The sequence below is a fragment of the Chanos chanos genome, chromosome 5 (genome assembly GCF_902362185.1).
Source record: "Chanos chanos chromosome 5, fChaCha1.1, whole genome shotgun sequence".
NCBI classification, from domain to species: Eukaryota; Metazoa; Chordata; class Actinopteri; order Gonorynchiformes; family Chanidae; genus Chanos; species Chanos chanos.
The window spans coordinates 33748431-33771147 of NC_044499.1; the positions used below are offsets into that span (position 1 = coordinate 33748431).

The window sequence follows — 22717 nt, forward strand, 5'->3', positions numbered from 1 at the left end:
AAGAGATATAGACACAAATGGCTTAAGGAAAATACATCTGATTTTCTTATTAGCAAAGTTGCAACCAATAAAGAGGCAATTTTCTATAAATAGATTACAGGTATCCAAAGACGGTGGGGAGCAAGATGGGCCTTTAGGGCTGGACTGAAGCAGCAGCCTGACACCAGCAGGAATAGCACCAAAAATTACTGCATATTCTTTTGGAGGGATAGGAAAAGAAAACAATTCACCATTTTCATCTAAAAGTTGTGATACTAACAATATCTCTTTTTTTTTTTCAAACCAAATGTGTAAGAATAAAGTTTTGTTCTTGTATGTAATATTCTTATTATTCCATATGAAATACGTGTGTGGTGAAAAATTGGGACTGTACATAAGAGACCAACAAGATAAAGACCGTTTATGAAAGTTTACTTGAACAGATAGTTAGAAATATAGGTCCAGATGGAAAGCGGATTCTTTAAGAATAATGTAATCCACCAATTGGTCTTAAAAGAGTTGTTAAGTGAAGAGAAATCAATAAGACTGAATCCGCCTGAAGTGTGATCAGTAAACATGACATTTATTTAATCATGTGAGATCTAAATTTCCAAACAAAATTTACAATTATTTTGTCTAATCTCTTGCAAATATCCTGTGGTCAGGCAACGGACATCGACATATGTTTATATAGTAATGTGACGATTCGAAACTGAATCGCACTTTAACAGTAAACCACGTGGCTCCACTTGGACTGGCGGTCATATGACAAATCAAGATGTCTGCGCGCTGAAAGTAGTGCACAAATGCGAAAAACCATTTGCTGTTCATTAATTTTGCTTCAGGTGTTTTGTTTGCACTTGTTTCAGTTACTGCATTCCGGTGCACAGTAAAACTTGTGACAATATGGCGAGTGGGACTGCACTAATTTATGATTCAGAGATGACTGGCTATAAACTTCTGTGGGTCGAGTAAGTCCGTTGTATTTTTCCACTTAATTTGCGCCATAGATTTGAACCATATATTATTTATTTGTTTCAGAAGAAATACGCCTTTTACATGTACAGCTGATGAAATGAATGCCAAGTTTGATCTTGTTCTCCTAGCCCTGCATGTAAGATCGAAGTTCCTGAGCGTTTGACTGTGAGTTATGAAGCGCTTCAGAGCAAGGGCTTGGTACAGCGGTGTATTCCTGTCTCGACCCGCGAAGCAACCGATGAGGACATTCTGTTGGTCCACAGGTAGGACACGCTGAAGTTTTTCTCACTGAACTAAATACGATCCAGGTCCTTGGCGAGATTTTAGCTAGAGTCCAGGGCTACAACACGTCTGGTTTTCATAGAAAGCCAGCCGTCCTAAACCAGAACCCTAACCACAGCTACTACACATTAGCTGGTTTTGAAATATGTAGTTAAATCAAGGTATTAATGTGAAGAGGAAAGATGAATATACTTTCTGGTGGGTTAGTGGATCACAATCATTACTGGGTTGACCAGGAGGACTGTTGATCAGTCATTTACTGTTTGGTTGTTTCATTCACTCTGCTGTGAGAATATGTTTTAACATTTTGCAATAACTACAGCAGAAGTTCTGGGAGTGTCTCAGTTTTGTTGCAGGGCCATCTGTTTTCCAGGCGTTGGATGGTAAATGTTCCATTGTGGCCATTTGAATTTACATTCCTACTAAAATAATTTGCCTCACTTTGCATAGAGGCAGGATGTACATGTGGTCCCAACATAGTTGTTCAGTCCACAGAAAACGAATATTTGGCATAGGTCTCATCCAACATACCATCCACCTTTGCAATGTTGAAGTAGTACATTTTTTTTTTTCACTAAAAAACAAACAAACAAAAAAAAACAAGTACAATTTCTCATTTTCAATCTAGGCTTTGTTGTGTGTTTTTGTTTTTTGCAGTGAAGAATACCTGGAGGCAGTGAAGCAAACTCCATACATGAGTCTCGAAGATCTGATGACTTTCACCCAGCAGTATGGGGATGTCTATTTTCATCCAGTAAGATCGGGGAAAAATTCTTATAAAAATAATTGAACCAACCCTGTGGATGGAAGACTGAGTAATTTGTGCTGTTTTTGTATTCTCTGAGTGTAGAATATTTACCACTGTGCCAAGCTGGCTGTTGGAGCCACTCTCCAGTTAGTGGACAGTGTCATGACTGGGAAGGTTAGAAATGGAATGGCTCTTGTGAGGTAAGTCTTGAGTGTGAAAAAATCAAAGTTCATCTGTGAACATGTAAGAAAGTTGCAATGACACATATATACATTTGCATTGTTGTTTCCCTTTGTTCTGTGCTTCCTTCTTTCTTTCCTTCAGACCACCTGGGCATCACAGTCAGCGTAGTGCTGCTAATGGTTTCTGTGTTTTCAATAATGTGGCCATTGCTGCTCTCTATGCAAAAAAACGCTTTAACGTTAACCGGTAAGGTGAGCTTCAAAACCTCTTTTTGTCTTAGAGTCAGAAATAACAGAATGTCTTGCTAAGTTAGATGAATGATTAATTTCATTAGAATGTCTTTTCAGTAGCCGAATCTTTCTCTGCAGGGTTGATACTCTTTCGCATCACTTTGTCCTTTAACATTTGTAGGATACTAATAGTGGACTGGGATATTCATCATGGGCAAGGTGTACAGTACTGTTTTGAAGAGGACCCCAGGTGATTGCATCTTTCCAAAATCAGGGCATTGATTCATGTTGCAATATTTTTTCTAATGTATAAAGTTCATTTTACCTCTCAGTGGGAACATTCCTCAGAGCTGTTTTGATGTCTAACCACCCCAATAACCTGTTAAGGGAACAAAAGCATAAAATTAAAAAGCATAAAGCTAGATTTAGAGCAAAGGTTTGATTGATTTCTAGCTCAGTACTAAAGCAAGTATTCTTAATTGTAATATTCACTGGAAATATGTGTCTCTGTCTGTAACGTTTTACTTATCAGAATAAGGGCAAATCTATGTAAACGTATTTTTCTGCCATGCAGTGTGCTGTACTTTTCCTGGCACCGCTATGAACACCAGAGCTTTTGGCCTAACCTTAGGGAGTCAGACTACGATACTGTGGGCAAAGGCAAAGGGGCCGGCTTCAACATCAACCTACCTTGGAACAAGGCCGGTTCCATACGCCAAGACACCTAAACATGCTCTCCTGATTCATGAAATGAAATGAATCTGTGTGTTTCTTTCATGTTTAGAGTGTTTTGTTTTGATGTGTATGCTCATGTGATCTCTATATCTTGCAGGTGGGGATGAATAACAGTGACTACCTCTCAGCCTTCTTCCATGTGCTCTTACCTGTTGCATATGAGGTACAAGTTCTTTTGAAGTTCTTTTTGACTGAGCAGCACTGAGTCAGTTGTGGAAATTTAATGTAAACATGACTGTAGAGCCAACTGTGAATGCAGTGTTTTTACCATTGAAACAAGATTGTGAAGTAAACGGTAGGAAATGATATTGACCTGTGATGTCTGATGACTTGTGTGTTTCAGTTTGGTCCTGAGTTAGTCCTGGTGAGTGCAGGGTTTGACTCGGCCATAGGTGACCCAGAGGTCAGTCTTGCCTTTTTTGCATTGAAAGAAATGTGATATGTTATGAGTCATATTTTACAGCATGTCAACTGAGCAATCTTTTCTCTTTCTTGGTCAAGGGTCACATGTGTGCATCTCCAGAAGTCTTTGCCCACCTCACACACCTTCTGATGTCTCTGGCAAATGGTAGACTGTGTGCTGTCTTGGAAGTGAGATGATTTTTTCACTCAAATCAATACTACACCTGGTACTACGTTAAGATTACAGTGTTTTCTCGTTCATTCAGGGTCTTTGCCACATCATTTTCAAAATTTCATTTCACTTCTTCATTTCATTAGGGTGGATACAATTTGACCTCACTTGCTCAGTCAGTATGTCAGACAGTGCACACTCTTCTGGGAGATCCTGCACCCTTGCTAACAGAAGTCAGTTCCCCATGTGAAAGGTGGGTGTGGAGGTGGGGGTGGCTCCTAAATGCTTGAATTGGTCCAAAATTAGTGGTTTAAAATGTTGTATTTAATATGGTGGATATGTGTCCCAATCTTCTCGCAGTGCATTGGAGTCCATTCAGAATGTGAGAGCAGTTCATCAGCAATACTGGTCTTGCTTCAGACACTCAAGTAAGACTCTGGTTTCTCAGGTCACTCACACTAATGTTGCACTTCTCTTTTTCTTTATTAAAATGATTCCTTATTTTGCCATGGTAGTTCACTGAACTCATTTGACTGTACAGTTCTGTTTTATCCCAGCACTATCACCCCTGACTGCTAGTGAAGACCTAGATTAGTTCACCCAAGTGTTGTCATGCAAGGCTACACTGTAAGTGTGCTCAAAGCACAGCACAAACACTAGTTAACTGGTCATAGTTGTCACATCAAATTTATTTAAAGTACCATGTGATCAGTTGATTCTTGATGTCATACATTCAGTTGGAGTTAATGGATTTGTGAGTTGGGTGCATTCTACCAGTGCAAAGAAAGAGTATGATGTCTGCCCTACATCATTAGAACAGTCAAAGTTTCATGATACATGGCTTATGCAGACATTATGTTACTTTACTAAATTGACTACTGTAACTGAGTTTACTGTGTTGCAAAGCAAAAGGTTATGTTCGGATATAGACCTCTGCAATTAGGTGATTCTAGAGCAGGCAGACCTATTCTTTATTTAGTGTTTAGGATCCAGTTTAAAGTCATAACTGTTAATGTCATGTTTCAAGGAGATCTCTATTCATTCTTATTGTGTGTGTCTGTTTGCCCATTGTGTATTAACATCTTTCTTAATGATGAACAATGCAAAATCTCTCTGCTTCAGTTCAGATGTCTGGCTTATCCATTTATGATTAACATTGCTGCATTTGTTTTGATTCAAGGTAAAGTTGTTGGAGGAAGTAACATCTTGTGTCAGTTTCAGTGTAAATTTGATCAGTTTAATGTTTGATTTATCACTGGCCATCTCTCTTTTCTCATTGTCCAATAGATGTCTCTCCAGTCTCAGAGCCAAGCACCAAGCGTTGCTGCCTAGAGGAAAGCGATGAAGGACCGCAGGAAGTTAAAAAAGAGAAGGAAAATGTGGAGGAAAACATGGAAAATATAGTGTGGCCTGAACCTTTACCAAGGCCAAACCCCACACTGCATACTATTATAGCACTCCCTGTTGGTTTGGAGGTTCCACTGCCAGACGACTGCCACCAATTAGCTGATGTACCACAGGAGATCATAGACACAGCTCAGAGACTCAGGTTAGTTGTTATAAGGGAAATATAAAATAAGTATTTTCATACATTCTTTCAGTAAATTACTCCTGTGTTTTGTTTCCAGGGACAAACATTTTAAAGAAATAAATGATGAGAAGATATTAGAATCTTTCAAAAACATTATCTCTCTTTTGGAGGGAATCAAGGATAAAAAGGTAACTGTTCAGAATATGACCAAGTACCGAGGCTGAATAATAATGGCTGCATTGTTAGCAATCGTTGCATGGCAAAGCCCGTGAACATTAATGTGTATGGAAAATTGTATGTTGTCATAATGTGGAGCTCATAGTACAAAAACCTGTCTTTTCTTTTGGATCTAAAACATGGATGTGGAATAGTTATGCCACCCCTTTCATGAAGAGTCATACTCTTAACCCTAGTCCAAATATTCATGGGTTCCTAAAAAACTCTTTATCCATAGTGTGGTTCTCCAGGTTGTTTAGTCTGCCTGCTTCTCATCTAGAAGTTCAAAAGGTTCTTTGTGAGTTTTTCTGTTTATCTGTGAATGGTAAAATATGATGATAACTCTCTCCTAGGTACGCAATGGTTTGGCAGTGGTACCTAGCGTGGCCTCAGCTTTGAGCTGTGCTGTTCAGCATGCTCTAACCTCCCTAACCAACCGGTATTCCTCATTACGTCCTTTAAGTTATTCCTGTTGTCTGCCAGTGTGTTTTTGCACATCAGCAGTTGCCAGTATAACACAAAATTAGTGGTGTCATAGCTTTCAGTCTTTTTTACTTCTGTACACTACATGATATATGGACCACCCATCTTTACTTTATTAGAGACAAACAGGTTCACTGGTGTATGGAACTTTTCAGTTAAACTGACCAATAACTTAATTAGGAGTAATAATCAATAAACTTCTGGTTTCTAGACAATAATGTTTATTATTATCTACGCATTGTGAAATACCACAAAATTGACAGCGACTGTTGACTACTGACTACTGTGAGTAAGATGATCAACTAATATTTTATGCCATAAATCCACTTATCTTGTGATTACTGTGTCCATATTTGTAGGGTGTTGGTGGTGTTTATTGGGGATGGAGATGTTCCAGTGGATACTGCCGACGAGTAAGCAAGGACTTACAAATGTCTGATGTTTGGAAGTCTTACTTACGGTTCAACTATTTACCATAAGTGATAACATGAAATATCATGAGAATATTTTATTTAAGGGATTATATGTCTCTGTGATGAAAAATCATGCATACCCTAGTTTTCAGAAAATAGTAATGATTTGAAGGTATAATTAGTGGTATTTCCTACCTCTATCAAGTTGAGGAGATGGCGAAAACTAAAAATGAATAATAATAACCATAATAAAAAAATGTGAGATTTCATGCAACATATTTTTATATCTCTGTATCCGCAGGCAAGTTTTATTGATACAGATCTGCCATAAAGAACAACAGGAGCCAAAATCCAAATTCCATGTACCAGTGTGTCTGAAAGAGGTTTGTAGTTGAGTTATCATAGAATATGATTATTTTGTACTCTAAATGAAAGTAAAGATCTCCTTAATTTAAACAGCCGTTTTAGAACTGAGCAGCTGGAAAAATTGTGTACCAAAATGTCAGAAGGAATGACACTGTGTTCCCTGTAAAGTTAGTTGAAATTCTATGGATACTTTTCTCTAAGTATTGTAAAACCTCACTTATCATTGGGCTGCTCATCCAAAAGCATAGCTGTTATTTTCAGTAAAGCACTGGAAAAAACAAATGAAGTCTTTAAACTTATCCTGTTTCCCTCATTTACATGTGACCATAAAGCTTAGCTTGTAAGCATAGGATAATGTCCTCTAATGCAAGTATCACAGGGTTATAGCTGTGGCACATAATATAATTCAAACATAAAACAGCATTTTGGAATATAAATGTATATGTGTATGCATGTGCAGCTTAAAAGGCATTCTGTAGAGTAATAGCATCTTTACTGGATCTCTGTCTTTGCTGCTTTAGTGGCCTGGTGACACTGCAGGCTTTCTGCAGGTTATTTTTGGCATTTTACTACCTCTGGGCTATCAGTTTAGCCCTGGCTTAGTTCTGGAAGTTTTTGGTGAAACCAGTGGGGTGGACAAAGCATCCTTGGCACAACTCACCAGCCTTCTCCAAGGGCTGGCACAAGGACAAACACTGGCCCTTATGCAGGTAAGTGATTGGTGCTCTAGCACTCATTTGGAGTATTGCAGAGTTTCAATGGGTGTCCAGCTCACTCAGTGTTTGTGGTATTCATGGGTGCAAAATGCTTGTCAGTCTATCATAGAGATGGTCAGAACAATAAATTGTTTGATTGATCAACAAATAATTTTTAAGTCAAAGTAGACGCATTAAAATTATTTAAATAGATTGTTAGTGAAAGTTTAATGCCTTATAGTACATACACAAGCTCACTAATAATTGGTGTACACCAACAACTGACTAATAGCCTGAACAATGAAAAAAAATCAGTTCTTGTATATCCCTGTTCTCTCATTTGTATTTTTTCACATTTGATTATTGCATTACTGCAGGAATATGAAGATGGCATCATAAAGGCAACAGTGTCCTCCTTGTTAGGGTCACCTGCTCCATCTCTGGGACCACTTGGGGCTCCTCTCCCTGTAAATGTTCAGGCTATAGAGAAACAGAGAGAGAGGCTCCTACAACCTTGGGGTATACTGCAAACCTCACATGAACAACTCTCATCCCCAAAGTGAACTGTTCTGAAACACACTTACTGTAAATTTTATTGTGGTTGTCCTGCTCATCAACTTGTAAACACAGACACTTGACTCTTCTCTTACTTCTTACTGGAAACGTTTTATTACTGCGTCATTTTAAGATATTAAACAGGCTTTTTAAGTATGTGCTTCTGATTCTTTGGGGCTGATTTCGAACTTTGACATTTTTACAATGATGAGGACATCGCCGAATTTTTTCCACATTAAATTTATTTTAGGTTTAAAGCGTAACAAATTACGGCTTTTCGCTATTGCCTTTGTGAGAAAGGACTTACCAACACATGCCAAGATAAGGATAATGACGGGGGGAAAGGAGTGATTCCGAACGACACGGGCAAGTTTAGTCTTCTTTATCGCGACATATTGTAGAGACAACTGAACTGAATTAATGTCTGCACAGTGTTGCGCCTCGAGTGTTCAGAGAATGTTAGGGAAGAAATAGCTTATTTTAGCCTGTTTTAATTCCGTGGGTTTCATACAAGCCTAGCAGAATCAGACAACTAAAACAATTTTCCTGAAACTGTATTTCCTCTGGGTTGAATAAAGAATGACCAATCAGTGTTTTGATTTTATTTTGAAGTAAACATAATCATCGCTGAATATTTGGTCCCGTTTTGTGGGAGTAATTGTAATCGTCTTGCACCTTTTGTAACCAACACATTGCTTCAATAAAACGAACAAACAAAACCCAAAAATAAAAATCTCACCACCATTCACAGTAGCCTACTTTGGTACAATACGCCACCTTTACTCTGTCATCCAGCCACTGACGCGCTAAAGGGGGATGGGTCAGATCTCTGTTGGTTATATGAGTCACGCGATTGATGTCTAAATTAGCCATCTCCCATTGTGCTATTTAAGTAACGGTCGTGTTTCAATGCCTCGTTGACACACTGTTTCTTTTTCCCGTCATTCTTTAACACAACAAAAGCCTGCTTTTGCTCAGATTTAGACAGTGCTGTATTTGGATAGCAGCTCAAACATGTCCGCAGCGCAGACCAGGTCATCCACATTGCAGTCGAACAAGATGAAAAAAGAAGAGTCATTCCTTGGAAAGCTGGGTGGCACGCTGGCTCGCAAGAAAAAGTTCAAAGAAGGTACTAGTGGACTAACTCCTTTTTTTGCGGAGTCCAAATAACATTTTCTGCCTATTTCCCCCCTTCAGTTCTATTATATATCATGAAACAACGACAGTGATGTTTTTAGTTATGTTTATGTTTCGACTTTTGTTACTGTCCATGGTACTGTACCTGTTTTAACAGTAAGTCAGGCATCTTTTTAGATCTCGAAATATGATTAGTTATGATAGACAGTAACTGTGGAATTATGTTTTCTGCATCGAATTCATCGTCGGTTAGCCTAACTGAATATGAGTAACATCAATTACAAGAAATTGCTGCCAGTGTCAGCAAATTGGGTGGTCCACTACCATACTGACGGTTAGGCCATACATTAAAACTGAAACAAAGCTTACTGAAAAGGTTATCTGCTAATGTAGTCCCGCCGGTCCGTTATGCCAAGAATTCAAGATAAGGCGCGTGCATAGCGGTCTCCGTTTTAGTGTCTCCTAAAAGTTAACTGCAGTTTGCCTGTTGCTGTAGGTCGTTGGTTTGACATTTTAACTCCTCATTTATAAAGGGCCATTCTGTAGTTTGAACAGCTGCAAGTGGGGTCTGTGTGCGCGGGTGCTCACGCCTTTGCATTTGTTTGCCATATTCCTTTTAAGGACCTAACAGTGATAAGCTACTTTGAAGTCCTGTTGTCTTACAATGCATTCTGTTTAACATCTGTTCATAGACACTTAAAGTTCATAATGTAAGTGTATAGAGGCTGACAGTTCTTAGACTTAAACAGTGGGGTTTGCACTCACACTACAACTAAATACCGCCGCCAGTTCTCATTTTTCGGCTTAATACGGCCAAATTCACACGGAGTTTGGCTGAGAACGCGAATGCAAACCTCTGTATCAAGTTCCGACACTGGACTGAAATAGCCTAAGTAATGTTTGATGGTCTCGTTGTTTTTCTACGATAATCTTTTTTAAGCCTTGAAATCTATAGTGGCTGGTGTTATGACCAATTATTTGAGTCCTCTACCACCCTCTGTTGTCTTAAGTAGGCTACTGAACTACTGTAGAGAAGGGGAGCATTAGGGGCAATGAAGAGTCAGACCGCTTGTTTGGAGACCATTTCACTTTCAACAGGCACAGCAAAAAGATGAAACCGTGTATAGTTGTCTCCTTTCCTGTCATTATAGCAAACACGCTTGCGTTTATAACCAGCGGGAACTCTTATTAACTTTTAAGAGAGTTTTGTTTATATTTTGTTTTTGTTTTTTAATTTTATTTTGGGGAATGGTTATCATTTTGATGACAAAGAGCCAACTTGTTAGACAACCAGAATCAATTGGCAAATAGTGTAGTTTACATAAAACAAGCCAGGTATTCCTATCCATTTTTTTAAATTTTATTTTAAGAAGCGTTTGTAAGACTACACAGTTAATGAAAGCCAGGAAAATAGGTAAATAAGTCTACATCGCTGGAAAGTGACTTATGTAAGGGTGAAAACCACCCATTATGGTGCCAGGAGAGTATCTAATATTTAAAATGTGTTTATCTGTCAACAGGAATTATCACAAACAAAAATAAACACTCATAATGGAAATAAACATTCATAATGGAAAAAAATACCCTCTTTGCCAGAACATTGTTTATTCTCGTAAACTTTATGATATTTTTGTATGTTACACAAAGTTTCAAATCCACATGAACAAATTAATGTGGATTCTCATTTAGAAAGCCCATGGACATCTCTTCAAACAAAATCCAAAATGTGCCTAAATAAAGGGGTGCAGTCAGTAAATCTTATCATGCAGTATGACTGTGTGGGAAACAAGCCCTTAAGTGAATACTGTATCCTTTAAGGATGATGTGATCATCAAAGCTTCAGTCAAAGAACCACTCACAACCACACACAAGGTCATGAGATCATCACAGCAGTAGCAACTGTGTGAGAAATGAATATGTATCCACTTTATGTGGTCACACAACAAAGAACTGTCACTTTTGGCAGACACATGCTTTCAAGTAAAAGTATAAAAAAATGGAACATAGTGAATAACACCACGGTGTTATTTACACTGCAAATCATGTATGTGCAACTGTAACACCATGTAAATACATAAACCTCTTTTTGAAGTTGGACAGATTATAACATTGGCTAAGGGCAAGTATAGCTATACCATCTACTTCTCTTGCACATTCCAAATACAAATCTTGCATTTCATGTATACAGGGGTACACCTAATAATTATTGAGTGCAATGGCATCAGCCGGTATGGGAATATGTAGCTGAAGTCCATTAAACCATGAACTCAGACATATACTCTGACATTTGGAACCAAATGTGAAACATCTTGGATATATGACATTTTTACTGGTTACACTACCATAGGCGACTCATACATTGTTTTAGGTCATACTGAACAGGGTAACAAATACTTTGTGAAACGGGTGTTTTGGAAATTAACTTTTGATCTGCGAAAAGGGTATGTTTATTTTTGAGAGTAAACATATTATCCTGTTTTTTTTTTTTTTTGTTCATTTTTTCATTCTTTCCTCTGATAAACTGAAAGGAAGTGTGTTTTTTTCTGATTCAGACAGTGTTACTCCAAATGACACCTTCTGTGTTCGTGAGAGATAAGCTAGACACATATAAATGCGAGTTCCTGTATCCCATTTACACTTCTTCTAGTGACTCTGCAGCATCAAAGTCCATTACAACTCTATAACGGCACACGTACAAGTAAGTTTTCTGTCTCAACCCTTTGCAGTTGTACTTTGTATTGTAATCTGTTAACCTTATCTGCAGCAATTTGATTAAAATATTCATGACATGGCTGCAGCCTGATGATGTCTGTGCCAGAACATATACTGTGAGGATGTAGCAATCTTGTTAGCATTATAGACTTCTAAGTACTATTAAGTTTGCTGGCTGCCTGACTGGGTGACTGATTGCTCATTTTAGAACACAAATTGCTGTCTGGACATGTCTCCCGGGGGTAACCTAATGTAATGTTTTATTCAATCGAAAGCAGGAAGGGTGTAATATGGTAATTGTATGACAGATTTCACATGGAAAGGCCCACAAGTATTTTCATGTCAACTTTTAAAATTGTTTTATAATTATATCAAAAGATATTTCCCCTACTGTTTTATAAAATCATGAGGCGAATAGTTCTCAACTTATGCTTACAATGTTATTATATGTTTTGTGTGTATATTTTTGTGCCTGGAAATTGACCAGATGTCTTTGACTGTAGGGCTTAATATGTTCCAAAGCTGTCCTTTACTGCCTGCAGTTATGCTCATGATTGTGGCCATAGGTTTCCAGTTATTGTAGCCATAGGTTTCCAGTTATCGTAGCCATAGGTTTCCAGTAGAGGATGCATGGTTGTAATGCCTGACCAGTGGTCTTGAAATAGCTCCGTGCTTGAAGCAGTCATCTCTGTCATGTGTCTGAGTTTTATACAAACATTCGTCATCTCTGTTGTGAGTCCGAGTTTTACATGAACATTCATTATCTCTGGAGCCTGACTACAGTCTCAGTCAGGCTCTGTGCTAAAGCTAAGGTGATGGATCTCATGTCAGTTCTAGTGTAAGTCGAGGGAGTTTTACTTTTTTTTTCTTTTCTTTTTTTACTTAAATTGCATGAACCACAGAGTCAAGCCAAGGCTCTAAGTGTATTTGTCTCTCAGTTTTTTCTTTCTTTTGAGTTGTTGTTTTGGCTTTGTCCCACTTGGCTAATGGTCTTAAGCATGAAAAGGGTTTTACGAGATTATGCATGCAAGCGAATTAGTAGACGATTTATATTACCCAGCGAAGGCCCTGACTTAGAGAAAAGCTAATATATCTCCTGAATATCTGTAATAATGCCATTGATTTTAGACAGCTGGAAAACACATTTAGAATGCAGCACACACATATGTAAAAAGACAGTCTTTCTCTGTTAGGGTAGTGATTGTGTGATTGAATGGTTGATCTTCAATGAAACGCGGCATCTGTTCCTTTAGGACTTAATTATTTCAAGTTGATTACCTTGGATATTTAAATCATTTTCACATATACATAACTCAGAGCTTCACAGGCTCTTGGTCCTTAATACTGTTTCAGTTTGACAGAGCCATTGCTCTCTAAATGTATCACACATGTCTGTGTGCTCAGTCCATTAAAATGGTTTTAACGTAAACAGTTTTACTGAATTAAATAGTAAAAAGCACAGTGCCAGTTCGGAAGTCTTTGCTCTCTGATTATGCATCTTAGGGAGACAGTGGTCTGTGTCTGTCCATTTCCTGTCTCACCAACCACTGCTCCCCTGCTCTGCTCCATGTAACTGGAGCAGGGAGAGTGGGGGATTGTGACAGACAGAAATAGCGCAATGACGCTGGTGCCAGTGGTCTAGCCCCGCCAGCGAGACCCCATCAAACACACACACACACACACACACACACCATCATTGGGTTAGTTGACGTGGGGATCGGCGGGACTCCGGTGGTATTGTCGGGAACATGGCGGGACTGCTGTGTGGGACTAAGCGAAGGAAGCAAGGTACTGTTGTGAGAACGCTCACACGGGTTCACTTCATTTTTTAATCTAATAATCTCGTATCCATTCTCGTTACCTGTGAGCACTAATCTCTTTATATTGATCTGTGACTTAGACACTACTGTACACAGGAGAGTGAATGATCAGTCGTTGCTTTTACCTTCTTACTGATCCTAATGATCTACTGTAGATTGTCACAGCTTGATCTGTTCATCATGTGCTGTTTAATTTTTGATCAGTAAGTCTTAACTTTGTTGTGATTCTCATTGCCTTATAGGCTGTATGATTTCTCCAGTTAATTTCTTGCTGCTGTTGCTGCCGCTGATTAACCCATTGCATTTTCTACTTTTAAGGTTTGATTCACAAACCTTGAGTTTTTACCGCTTTTACGCAAAAACATAGAGATGAAAAACCAAGAAGAGGCGTAACCTGCACAGCATATAGGGAGGAAACAGTACAATTACACTGATATGGAAGAATGTAATTACAAAGGAAATGCTTGTGTGGATTGTGACATTTGCACTCTTTAGTTCTGTTTCTCTGGCAAAGGAGATAAAGGAAATATGTAGAGATAAGTATCACTTATTCATGTCTTTATCTTCATATCTTTTCTGATTTATGTTATCTTGTGAACTGGAAATGAGACAAACAAGAATTAAGCTTCTATATAAATTGCCTTTCATCACTGAGGCTTGAAAATCCCCTGAGCCCTCTGACTCTACAGCGGATATACCATGTAAAGGAAATCTTAAAACAATTTCAGTAACCCAGAGATCTGCTCACAGACCAGAGTTTCTCTGTTAGAAACAGAGTTTATTAGCTAGAGCTGATTCAGTTTAGCTAACTCATCGAAAAGATTTGTCTCAAACACAACGGATCATTTCTGAATGGTACACCACTGTGGATTAGGATCATTAAGGGGACTTGGTTTTATAGAGCTTTGTGACTCTGGTTAATTCTTGGATGTAACAGAAAGAGCAAACACATTATTCAGCTTTGTGGCTGATTGCCTCAAATAAAAGAAATATTCTGCTCTGTCTTTAATGGGAATACATGAACCAAATGATTACATGTTACTTCGACAGAGACGTGTTCCCCTCTGTCTGAATGCGTGTTTTTTTTTAGTGACTCTGAGATAAAGAGATTACAGAAACTTCTTACAATTACTGTTTTGTAAGTTATAAAGTAGGACAGTGAAATTGAATATGAGATTGTTCAATTCATGGTAATTCAGACTTTCTGAAAGATTTTGTGTTAGCCGCTGAGTCGTGAATGGTTACTCATGTGTTATCTGATGTTTGTGTCTGTACAGTGAGTGACCTTCAGGAAGAAGGCAAGAATGCCATCAATGCGCCATTACAGCCGTCTTCTGCAGACCTGCTCCCCGAAGACACATTGTTAGGTAAAGAAATAATCTTCTCTTTGGTGCCAGTCAAAGTAAATCTGTCCTGTAGTCCATACTGTTCCACAAGTGTTCGTTAAGTAGATGATTAATAACTGCAGTTAGCTGTCACTGTCTTTATATGTGTGGGATTTTCCTCAGGAGCATCTAATCTAATCTCTCTCTCAGGCAGACAAGTTAAATGCTTTCATAATTCACAGAATGGTAATCATATCATGAATGTTTGTATCAATGAGGTTGTACTGGTGTGTTTGGTGTATCAAATTATAGGATAATGACAGCAGATATAGGTAGCTAAAGGGGACAGTTCTTTCTCCAAGTGTTGCTCCCAGTCCCAAACAGACAGAATCCTGTTCTCTCTGGCTTACCACTCCATGCATAGACCTAACTGTATTTACCCATTTGAGCCATAGATCATGTGTCTTCAACAGAAGAAAGGTTATTATGTAATGAATTTAACCACAGTAAGTTTCAAAATTACAGCCAGTTTCTGAGATAATCTTAAAGCTCTATGAGAGGTCATCCTTTAAAGCATGTGCTATGGGTGTGACCGTCATGCAACATGAGTCACACTGGTGTTGTTTCCAGAGGACAAGATCACAAAAATAAACTGTTAGATACATATAGGGAAGAAATATATCATATATTGTTATACTGATATGTTTTATCATACGTTGTTATATTATCATACAATCTCTTATTGATGGATAATGGATTATAAGCTATTGAAGACTATGTCTCATAGTCATATACTCTAATTAGTTTGGATTAACAGTAACCTTAGCAAACAGTGTCACTGAGGGCAAATGGGGAAGTGAAATGTTGTGGCTGGTTGGGCGTGTAGACCAAACCCGTTTCTGTAATCTCCGAACCATAGAGCGCAGGAAAGACTGACTAGTCTGTAGTTTAAATAGAAATTACACATAAGATTTCTCAAGGGATGCGTGTTTGTGTTTGTGTGTGTGTGTGTGTGTGTGTGTGTGTGTGTGTGTGTATCCGTGCGTGAGTGTGAGAGAGTGTGTATGTGTGTGAGCGCGTGTGTGTATGTGTGTGGGTGTGTCTGTGTCTCTATACCACATCTACCTAGAATACCTGTTTGATCAGTCTTTCTCTCACTTTGAATCTCTCTCCAGAAGAGAATGCTGAGAGAACAATGCTTGATCCCACATCCAGGGAGAATCCCAAATTTAAAGACTTGCAAAGGGTACGTTTCTCAACACACTGTGCTCTAAACATACTCTGAGCTCACATATTACTCTATTCCCACGTATTTCCAAACTTATTCTGCTCCCACACATTTCTTGACTCCAAATGTTTTGGTTTGAGATGTGCTACTGTGTCATTAGAAGCCGATCTAGGATCAGTTCTGGCTATGCTAGTCCAGACCTAAATTGAAAGAATAACATTTATGAATGGATTGAAAGTTGTTCTGGGAACAGACTGGCTGCAAGACTTTTTAGTGACATTAATTCACAAAGATCAAAAGTTCACTACGTGTCAAAAACCATGACGCCATCTCCATCTCATGGTCGGGAGTAGAATTTCATGGCAGGATGACTGTTCTGTGTTCATACACCCCTTCTATTCTGTGTTATACTAGAATGTGTCCCACTGGAGATAACTCTTTCTGTGGTTATCATTTTACATCTGACCAAAGGGAGGCACTTGTCACTTGTATCAGAATGACAAGTTTATGAAGTTGGTTGATTTAGTTGGTGTTGTCTACTCTTTTCATCCCTTTATCTTATTTTGTAGCAAACATCTTTTTTTTTCTTTCAGTGGGTATATGTCACACGTTGAATTAACTTGATCCAATTAGTGTATGAAACAGCATCTACCATTTGCCCATTAGCAGCTCATATTGAATCATGGAGCTTCTGATGCCTCTGCACGCTAGTCTGTTCCATCCCGCTAGTCAGACAAGTTTATAGTTTCAAGCATTAATTAGTCTCCCTTCTGAATCATAACCTCAGTCAAAGATCTTTTGGGCTCCAGAGGAATTTACCATAAGGTATTTAACAGAGCTCTGCCTCACAGGTCCTGATTGACTGGATCAATAATGAACTGGAAGAGGAGAGGATCATTGTGAAAGATCTGGAGGAGGACCTGTATGACGGGCAGGTGTTGCAGAAGCTGTTTGGTAAGTGTACACTTCAAAAATAATTTGCTGGCATGTCATTTGGCCATCAAGATGTCACAAGTTTTTAAATTTAAAGAGTCATAACCAGAGTTAGGTGTAAATTTTATCTACCGAGCATTGCACTGAACTAATGAATCCTTTCAACTGAAAATAAATTGTTAGCAATGTAGGATCATCTTTAGTTTCACTAAGAAAGGATTTAGTTATTTAAAAGTCCCCTTATTCTTTTGTCTAAAAGGGACAAAAATGTCTAAAACCAACAAGGATGTATTTTCCACAGTTCTATTCTATTTTCGTAAGTCCACTGCTCACCTGTTAAATGAGAAAGTGAATAAGAGTACATTTTTGTCTCTAACAGAAAAGCTGTCAGGGCGTAAGCTAAATGTTGCTGAAGTGACGCAGTCTGAGATTGGGCAGAAGCAGAAGCTGCAGACCGTACTGGAGGCTGTTAATGAGCTGCTCCGCCCCCAGGGCTGGTCCATTGAGTGGGGTGTCGACTGTGAGTCTCCACTCTGTCTCTCTCTATCTCTCATCGTTGCAAACAGTGCCTCTAGAGAATAGGGGACGCTGTTGTTTCCACTGTACATGAATATGAGTGAGCCACTGCAGATAAACCTCTAGATGTCCCCATTGGGTAATGTATTGAGCTGAGTAGTCAGAGGAGAAACGTGGAAAACTTTCAGTAAATGGGACAGTGTCCTCTGATGCTAATACTTCTTTATTCGCTTTTTTACTAAGCAAATCCACACCACAAGTGTGATATTTAAATAGAATATGCTTGATAAAGTTAAAAAAGTTAAAGAAAATTCTTTGCCAAAGGGATGAGAAATTTGGACACTTGGTCAGTAAATGTATCTAAAAAATGTCCAGGCTGCTGTGGAGCAGGAGAGGAAGAGAGACTTAAACCTGGCTATTGCGGCATAGCTGAAATTCAAACTGTTGACTCTCCTATCTCTGTTTTTTTTTCCCTTCTTTCTTTATCTTTCCAGCAATCCATGCCAAGAACCTGGTGGCCATTGTGTATCTTTTGGTGGCTCTGGCCATGCATTTTCAGGCTGCCATCAGACTTCCTGAGCATGTGTCTGTACAGGTGGTGGTGGTAAAGGTTGGTAAACCTCTCTGAAGATCAGTGCATGAATCTGAAAAACCAGGGTAGTTTCACCACGTGCCTTTTTTGTTATGTATGGGCACTGACATGGGTCATTTATGGAAATTATCAGGTTTTGTAATATTCAGATATCAATTTTTCAAAGGCTAACGTAGGAGCTGACTTATGTCTGTCTCTATCCAGACAGTACAGAGCTTGTAGAAGTTATGCTGCTCACAATTTCCTCAGATACAGTTACACAGTGTGCATTGACTGGCATTATTAATGGTTTATACCATAACCTTTTTTACATGGACTACATCAGCATCTGCATACTTTGAAAATTAGCTGTTTGTTTTCCTTACTTTTATTCATTTTATTTAGTAACAGCTTTCATTATGGTCTTTGTTCTCATTTTAAACAGAAAAGAGAAGGTATTTTACACACCTGCCATGTGACCAAAGAACTTACCACCTCCACAGAGCAAGTACAGTTTTCTTTCTTTAAATCCCCTCTGAGAACATAGTTTGACCTGTGGGGCCCAAGTCTTAGACAGTCACAGATGGCTCAGAGGGGATGTAATCTTACAGCAAATTCATTCAAACCAAATAATCGCAATGGATTCAGTATCAAAGCTATCTGTGACATTCCAAATGTCAGTCATTTCTTAATAATATCTTGTTATTATTCATGAATTAATACTGATTTCACGTTTGTTTTTCAGGATGATGATGGGGCGATTTGGTGAGTGAATTGCAGATAGATAAAATCACCCAATGTGTGTGTGTGTGTATGTGTTGTTAATGTTATCCTATGTTGTAAATGCAGAACGGGATGCCTTTGACACATTACTGGATCATGCACCAGACAAGCTCAATGTGGTAAAAACGGTGAGACAGCTCCCTCATAATTATATAGGTAGACAATGAGTCCTATGAGTGGATGACTAGTGACATCCCAATCAGTTCACCTGCATGATCTCAGAGCATAGTTCAGATTTTTTTGTCAATGTGAACAGATGAAGTATTAATAAGTTACTATTTTCTCCCAAAGTCTCTCATTACCTTTGTAAACAAACATCTGAACAAACTGAATTTGGAGGTGACAGAGCTGGAGACTCAGGTAATATTGAGCAAATAATCCTTCCTAACCCCAGCTGTCTTTCATGAGTGTTTCCCTGTAATTAAAACGGTCATGCCAAGCATATTGCGAAACTTTGATTAGTTTTCACAAGTGCAGTTTTTATCTCGTTTATCAGTCTTCAGGTGCCTGATTTGCCACAAAATTATGTTAGGTGCCGAAAGAAATATTGCCTAACCATATTCTGTCATTCACCCCTGTTTGACGGATGTTGTGTCTCCAGTTTGCAGATGGTGTGTATCTGGTCCTGTTAATGGGTCTGTTAGAGGACTACTTTGTGCCTCTCTATAACTTCTTTCTCACTCCTGAGAGCTTTGAACAGAAGGTAGGTGAAGGACATGTCTTTTTTTTTTCTTTTTCCTTGATGTGGAACTCAAGTAAAACATAAACACAGACAGTCTGATGTGGAACTTAAGTGAGACATAAACACAGACAGTCTAAAAGACTCCACAGAGATCAGTTTGGTTAATGATGCTTACCTTACATGTAAAGAACTTGTATATCAATATAAGTGAAGAATGTAGATGCATTAGGATTCTACCTTATTTGTTTTTTCCCATCACAGAGCAAATTTAAGGTTAAAGTCAACACTACTAAAGTTGTTTTTAGTGTTTTAGCTTTGTTTTTTGAGCTCATATATTGTTCGCTATGAGAGAATAATAGTGTAGAATAGTACACCGTCATCTCATTGTGCCTGTAATCTTGTGCTGTGCACAACTTGTCTAAAATATATCCCAAACTGTTTTGTAGAGACTCAGTGTAAAGTCAGTCAAAGAGCATGGTGATGAAGGCAGGCAGTCAGCTGAGACTGTGTCTCTGGTTTGGCACTCTTATTGGAGCCCGAACGTCCTCTATCCTACCCATATATTCTTAATGTGATTTGGCTAAATGTTCTCCTTGTCTAAGATATTAGGCAGAGTCTTGTTTGCTATTTGTGTGACATTTAAATAGGCGGTGGACTTTCCTCCTTGTTTTTCCTCTTGAGTTTTCTTGTGTGTATTTGGAATTTTAAAAAGAGGGACATGAATAGAAATGTTGTGCTCTCTTTCTCTCTCTCACCTCATTTTTTCGTTTCCTACAGGTTCACAATGTGGCATTTGCCTTTGAACTGATGCAGGATGGAGGACTGAAAAAGCCCAAAGCTCGCCCAGAAGGTACCAGAAAGAAAAAAAAAAAAGACAATTTTACCGACAAGGTTCTATAAGAAATGACAGATGCATTGAGCTGTATACACATGTATATAAGTTGTGCATGAGATGTGTATATAAAGTTACACGCTGTCAGTCTACATCAGTTTAACCCAACCCAAATTCAAACCAGAAACCAGCAGCAAACACAATTCAACCCTAGCAGGCAGTGACCACACACAAACTTAGTCTGGGTGGGGCGTGGTATTATAATTGCGGTAGCCAGTTTTTCCAGTAGGTGGAAATGATCCTTGCAGATCTAACAACCCACACGGTTGTAAACAAAACAAATGTCTGTTTTATCATCAATAGTACGCTGAAGGAATTGTTGATCACTGGCAAAATTTTAACGGTGTAGGCAAATTATTTTACCATTTATTAGTTAAAATGAGTTGCATCACAGTGTGACAGGTAATAAAACAAACCTGTGTAGAATTTCATTTTTTTAACCTTTTATTGAACCATCCTTCTAACCAGTAATTGTATTGTTTCTCTTCCTCCTGCAGATGTGGTGAACTTGAATCTGAAATCCACACTAAGAGTTCTCTACAACTTGTTCACTAACTACAAAAACGCAGAATAAAAATCACCATCCAGGAATTATGAGATTGTCACATTATCTCTCAGAAGCTTGTCTTGCCCTCACTCCGACCGGAGAACTGGATTTATACGGCACCCACACATCCCCGCCTTTCATTCTCTGTGTGGACTAACAGTGAGCCAGAGAATATGAATTATGGAAATGAATGTGACATTTAACAGAGTTTCTTGCCTTTTGCATGAGGCCGGAGTCAAACCCAGTCATCTCAAGAGGGCACGTTGTAGGTATTGACGGCTGCAACGAATGTGAAAATAGCTATAAATTATGCAAATTACCCTCAACTGCTGCTTACGATGCCGCTGAGGATCTTCTTTCTGTTCAGTTTATGCTATGAAAACCCTTTGTATTGTAAGAAGTGAATTATATAATACTAATCGCAAATTAAATAAATGAATTTTATCTCCCTTGCTTGCTTATTAATTAGAACTGATGCATAATTTTACCCCTTAAGGAGAGAGATTTATGCAGATAGATTTTGGTTAGGGCTGTCTGAGGACACTTGGAAATGATTAGAAGTCCTCTGCATCTGAATGACACACTCTTAAAAGCTTACCCGGTGGCTCTGTCTCCTATTCGTATGAATAATTTGGAGGAGAGTGCCCAAAAAGAAAAGAAAAGTAGATGCAGATCATCAGAGTAACCTTCCTGCTTGGGTGTGTTGACGTTACACTTTAATGTTGTTCACATTATCACTCGCATTTAACTCCATTTTGCAAGTTTTGGTGATTTTTTTATTTTCCAATGCAGTTCTATTCACTGAAATTTTGCTTTGAAGTGTTTGTTTACTTGTGTTTATTAAAGGGCTTTGTTGTGTTTTGCACTTGAGTCTGCTGGTGTAGTTGCCATGGTTACCTCCTTAGCCAAATCATTGCTGGATAACAGCCATATGATGACATTTTTCACTTCCTGTGAATTTTACAGAGACTGAGAACAGAGTGCTGTAGTTTTTATACATATGGAGAGAGTCAGAGAGACTGTTTCTTTTCTAGCTGTCTTCTTGAAGACTACCTGTATTATTAGACAGATATGCTCTGGGTTATTGACTTCCTGTGGGATTGTGTGGGTCTTCACTGATGTTTTCTTTACTTTATTCCTTACTTTCTTTACTTAACCCGCTATCCTTCATACATCCTTATGCGTTATCTTAGGTTCTCCACCACATTCAAGACTTTTCACATACTTTTTTTTGTTATGGCTACCAAGCACTTGCTGTCTACTTATGGATATAATCTGAGAAAAGTGAACACAACTCTTAAAACACTGGGTTACACATTATATTTTGCACAATTTACATTTAGGTTTATTTCATCACCCCTTCTTCACATGTGTAAACTTTACAGAGGAGATTTAGGAGAAGAACTGCATTTTCCTCCCTCACTGTGTGCCAATCAGGGAAAATCTCCATATCACACCAGCATCCTCCCTTGTTCTGTCTGAAACCCTCCTCACTTCATACACACTCTAGATATGGTTAACTTATTAACTGATTACTGAAAAAAAATCTACATTACACATTGTGAGAACATTGAATTCCTCTGGGTGGCGCAATCAATCACAA

General features: G+C 38.5%; 2 protein-coding genes across 2 annotated transcripts; both read left to right on the forward strand.

Annotated features, from left to right (window-relative positions):
- Positions 1–864: 864 nt before the first annotated feature.
- On the forward strand, positions 865–8044 carry hdac10 (histone deacetylase 10). The gene is made up of 19 exons (XM_030775540.1): positions 865–950; positions 1086–1220; positions 1897–1993; positions 2090–2187; positions 2312–2416; positions 2582–2650; positions 2975–3101; positions 3233–3298; positions 3479–3538; positions 3637–3726; positions 3856–3962; positions 4070–4137; positions 4997–5258; positions 5338–5428; positions 5810–5895; positions 6299–6352; positions 6654–6735; positions 7240–7428; positions 7791–8044. The coding sequence occupies exons 1-19, from the start codon at positions 886–888 to the stop codon at positions 7974–7976; spliced, it is 2037 nt and encodes a 678-aa protein (XP_030631400.1). The 5' UTR covers positions 865–885; the 3' UTR covers positions 7977–8044.
- Positions 8045–8982: 938 nt separating this feature from the next.
- parvb (parvin, beta) lies at positions 8983–21141 on the forward strand. The gene is made up of 13 exons (XM_030773239.1): positions 8983–9097; positions 14915–15004; positions 16138–16208; positions 17042–17144; positions 17503–17643; positions 18134–18249; positions 18656–18714; positions 18956–18975; positions 19060–19121; positions 19285–19353; positions 19595–19696; positions 20453–20525; positions 21065–21141. Exons 1-13 carry the CDS (start codon positions 8983–8985, stop codon positions 21139–21141), a joined length of 1098 nt encoding a protein of 365 aa, XP_030629099.1.
- Positions 21142–22717: the final 1576 nt, after the last annotated feature.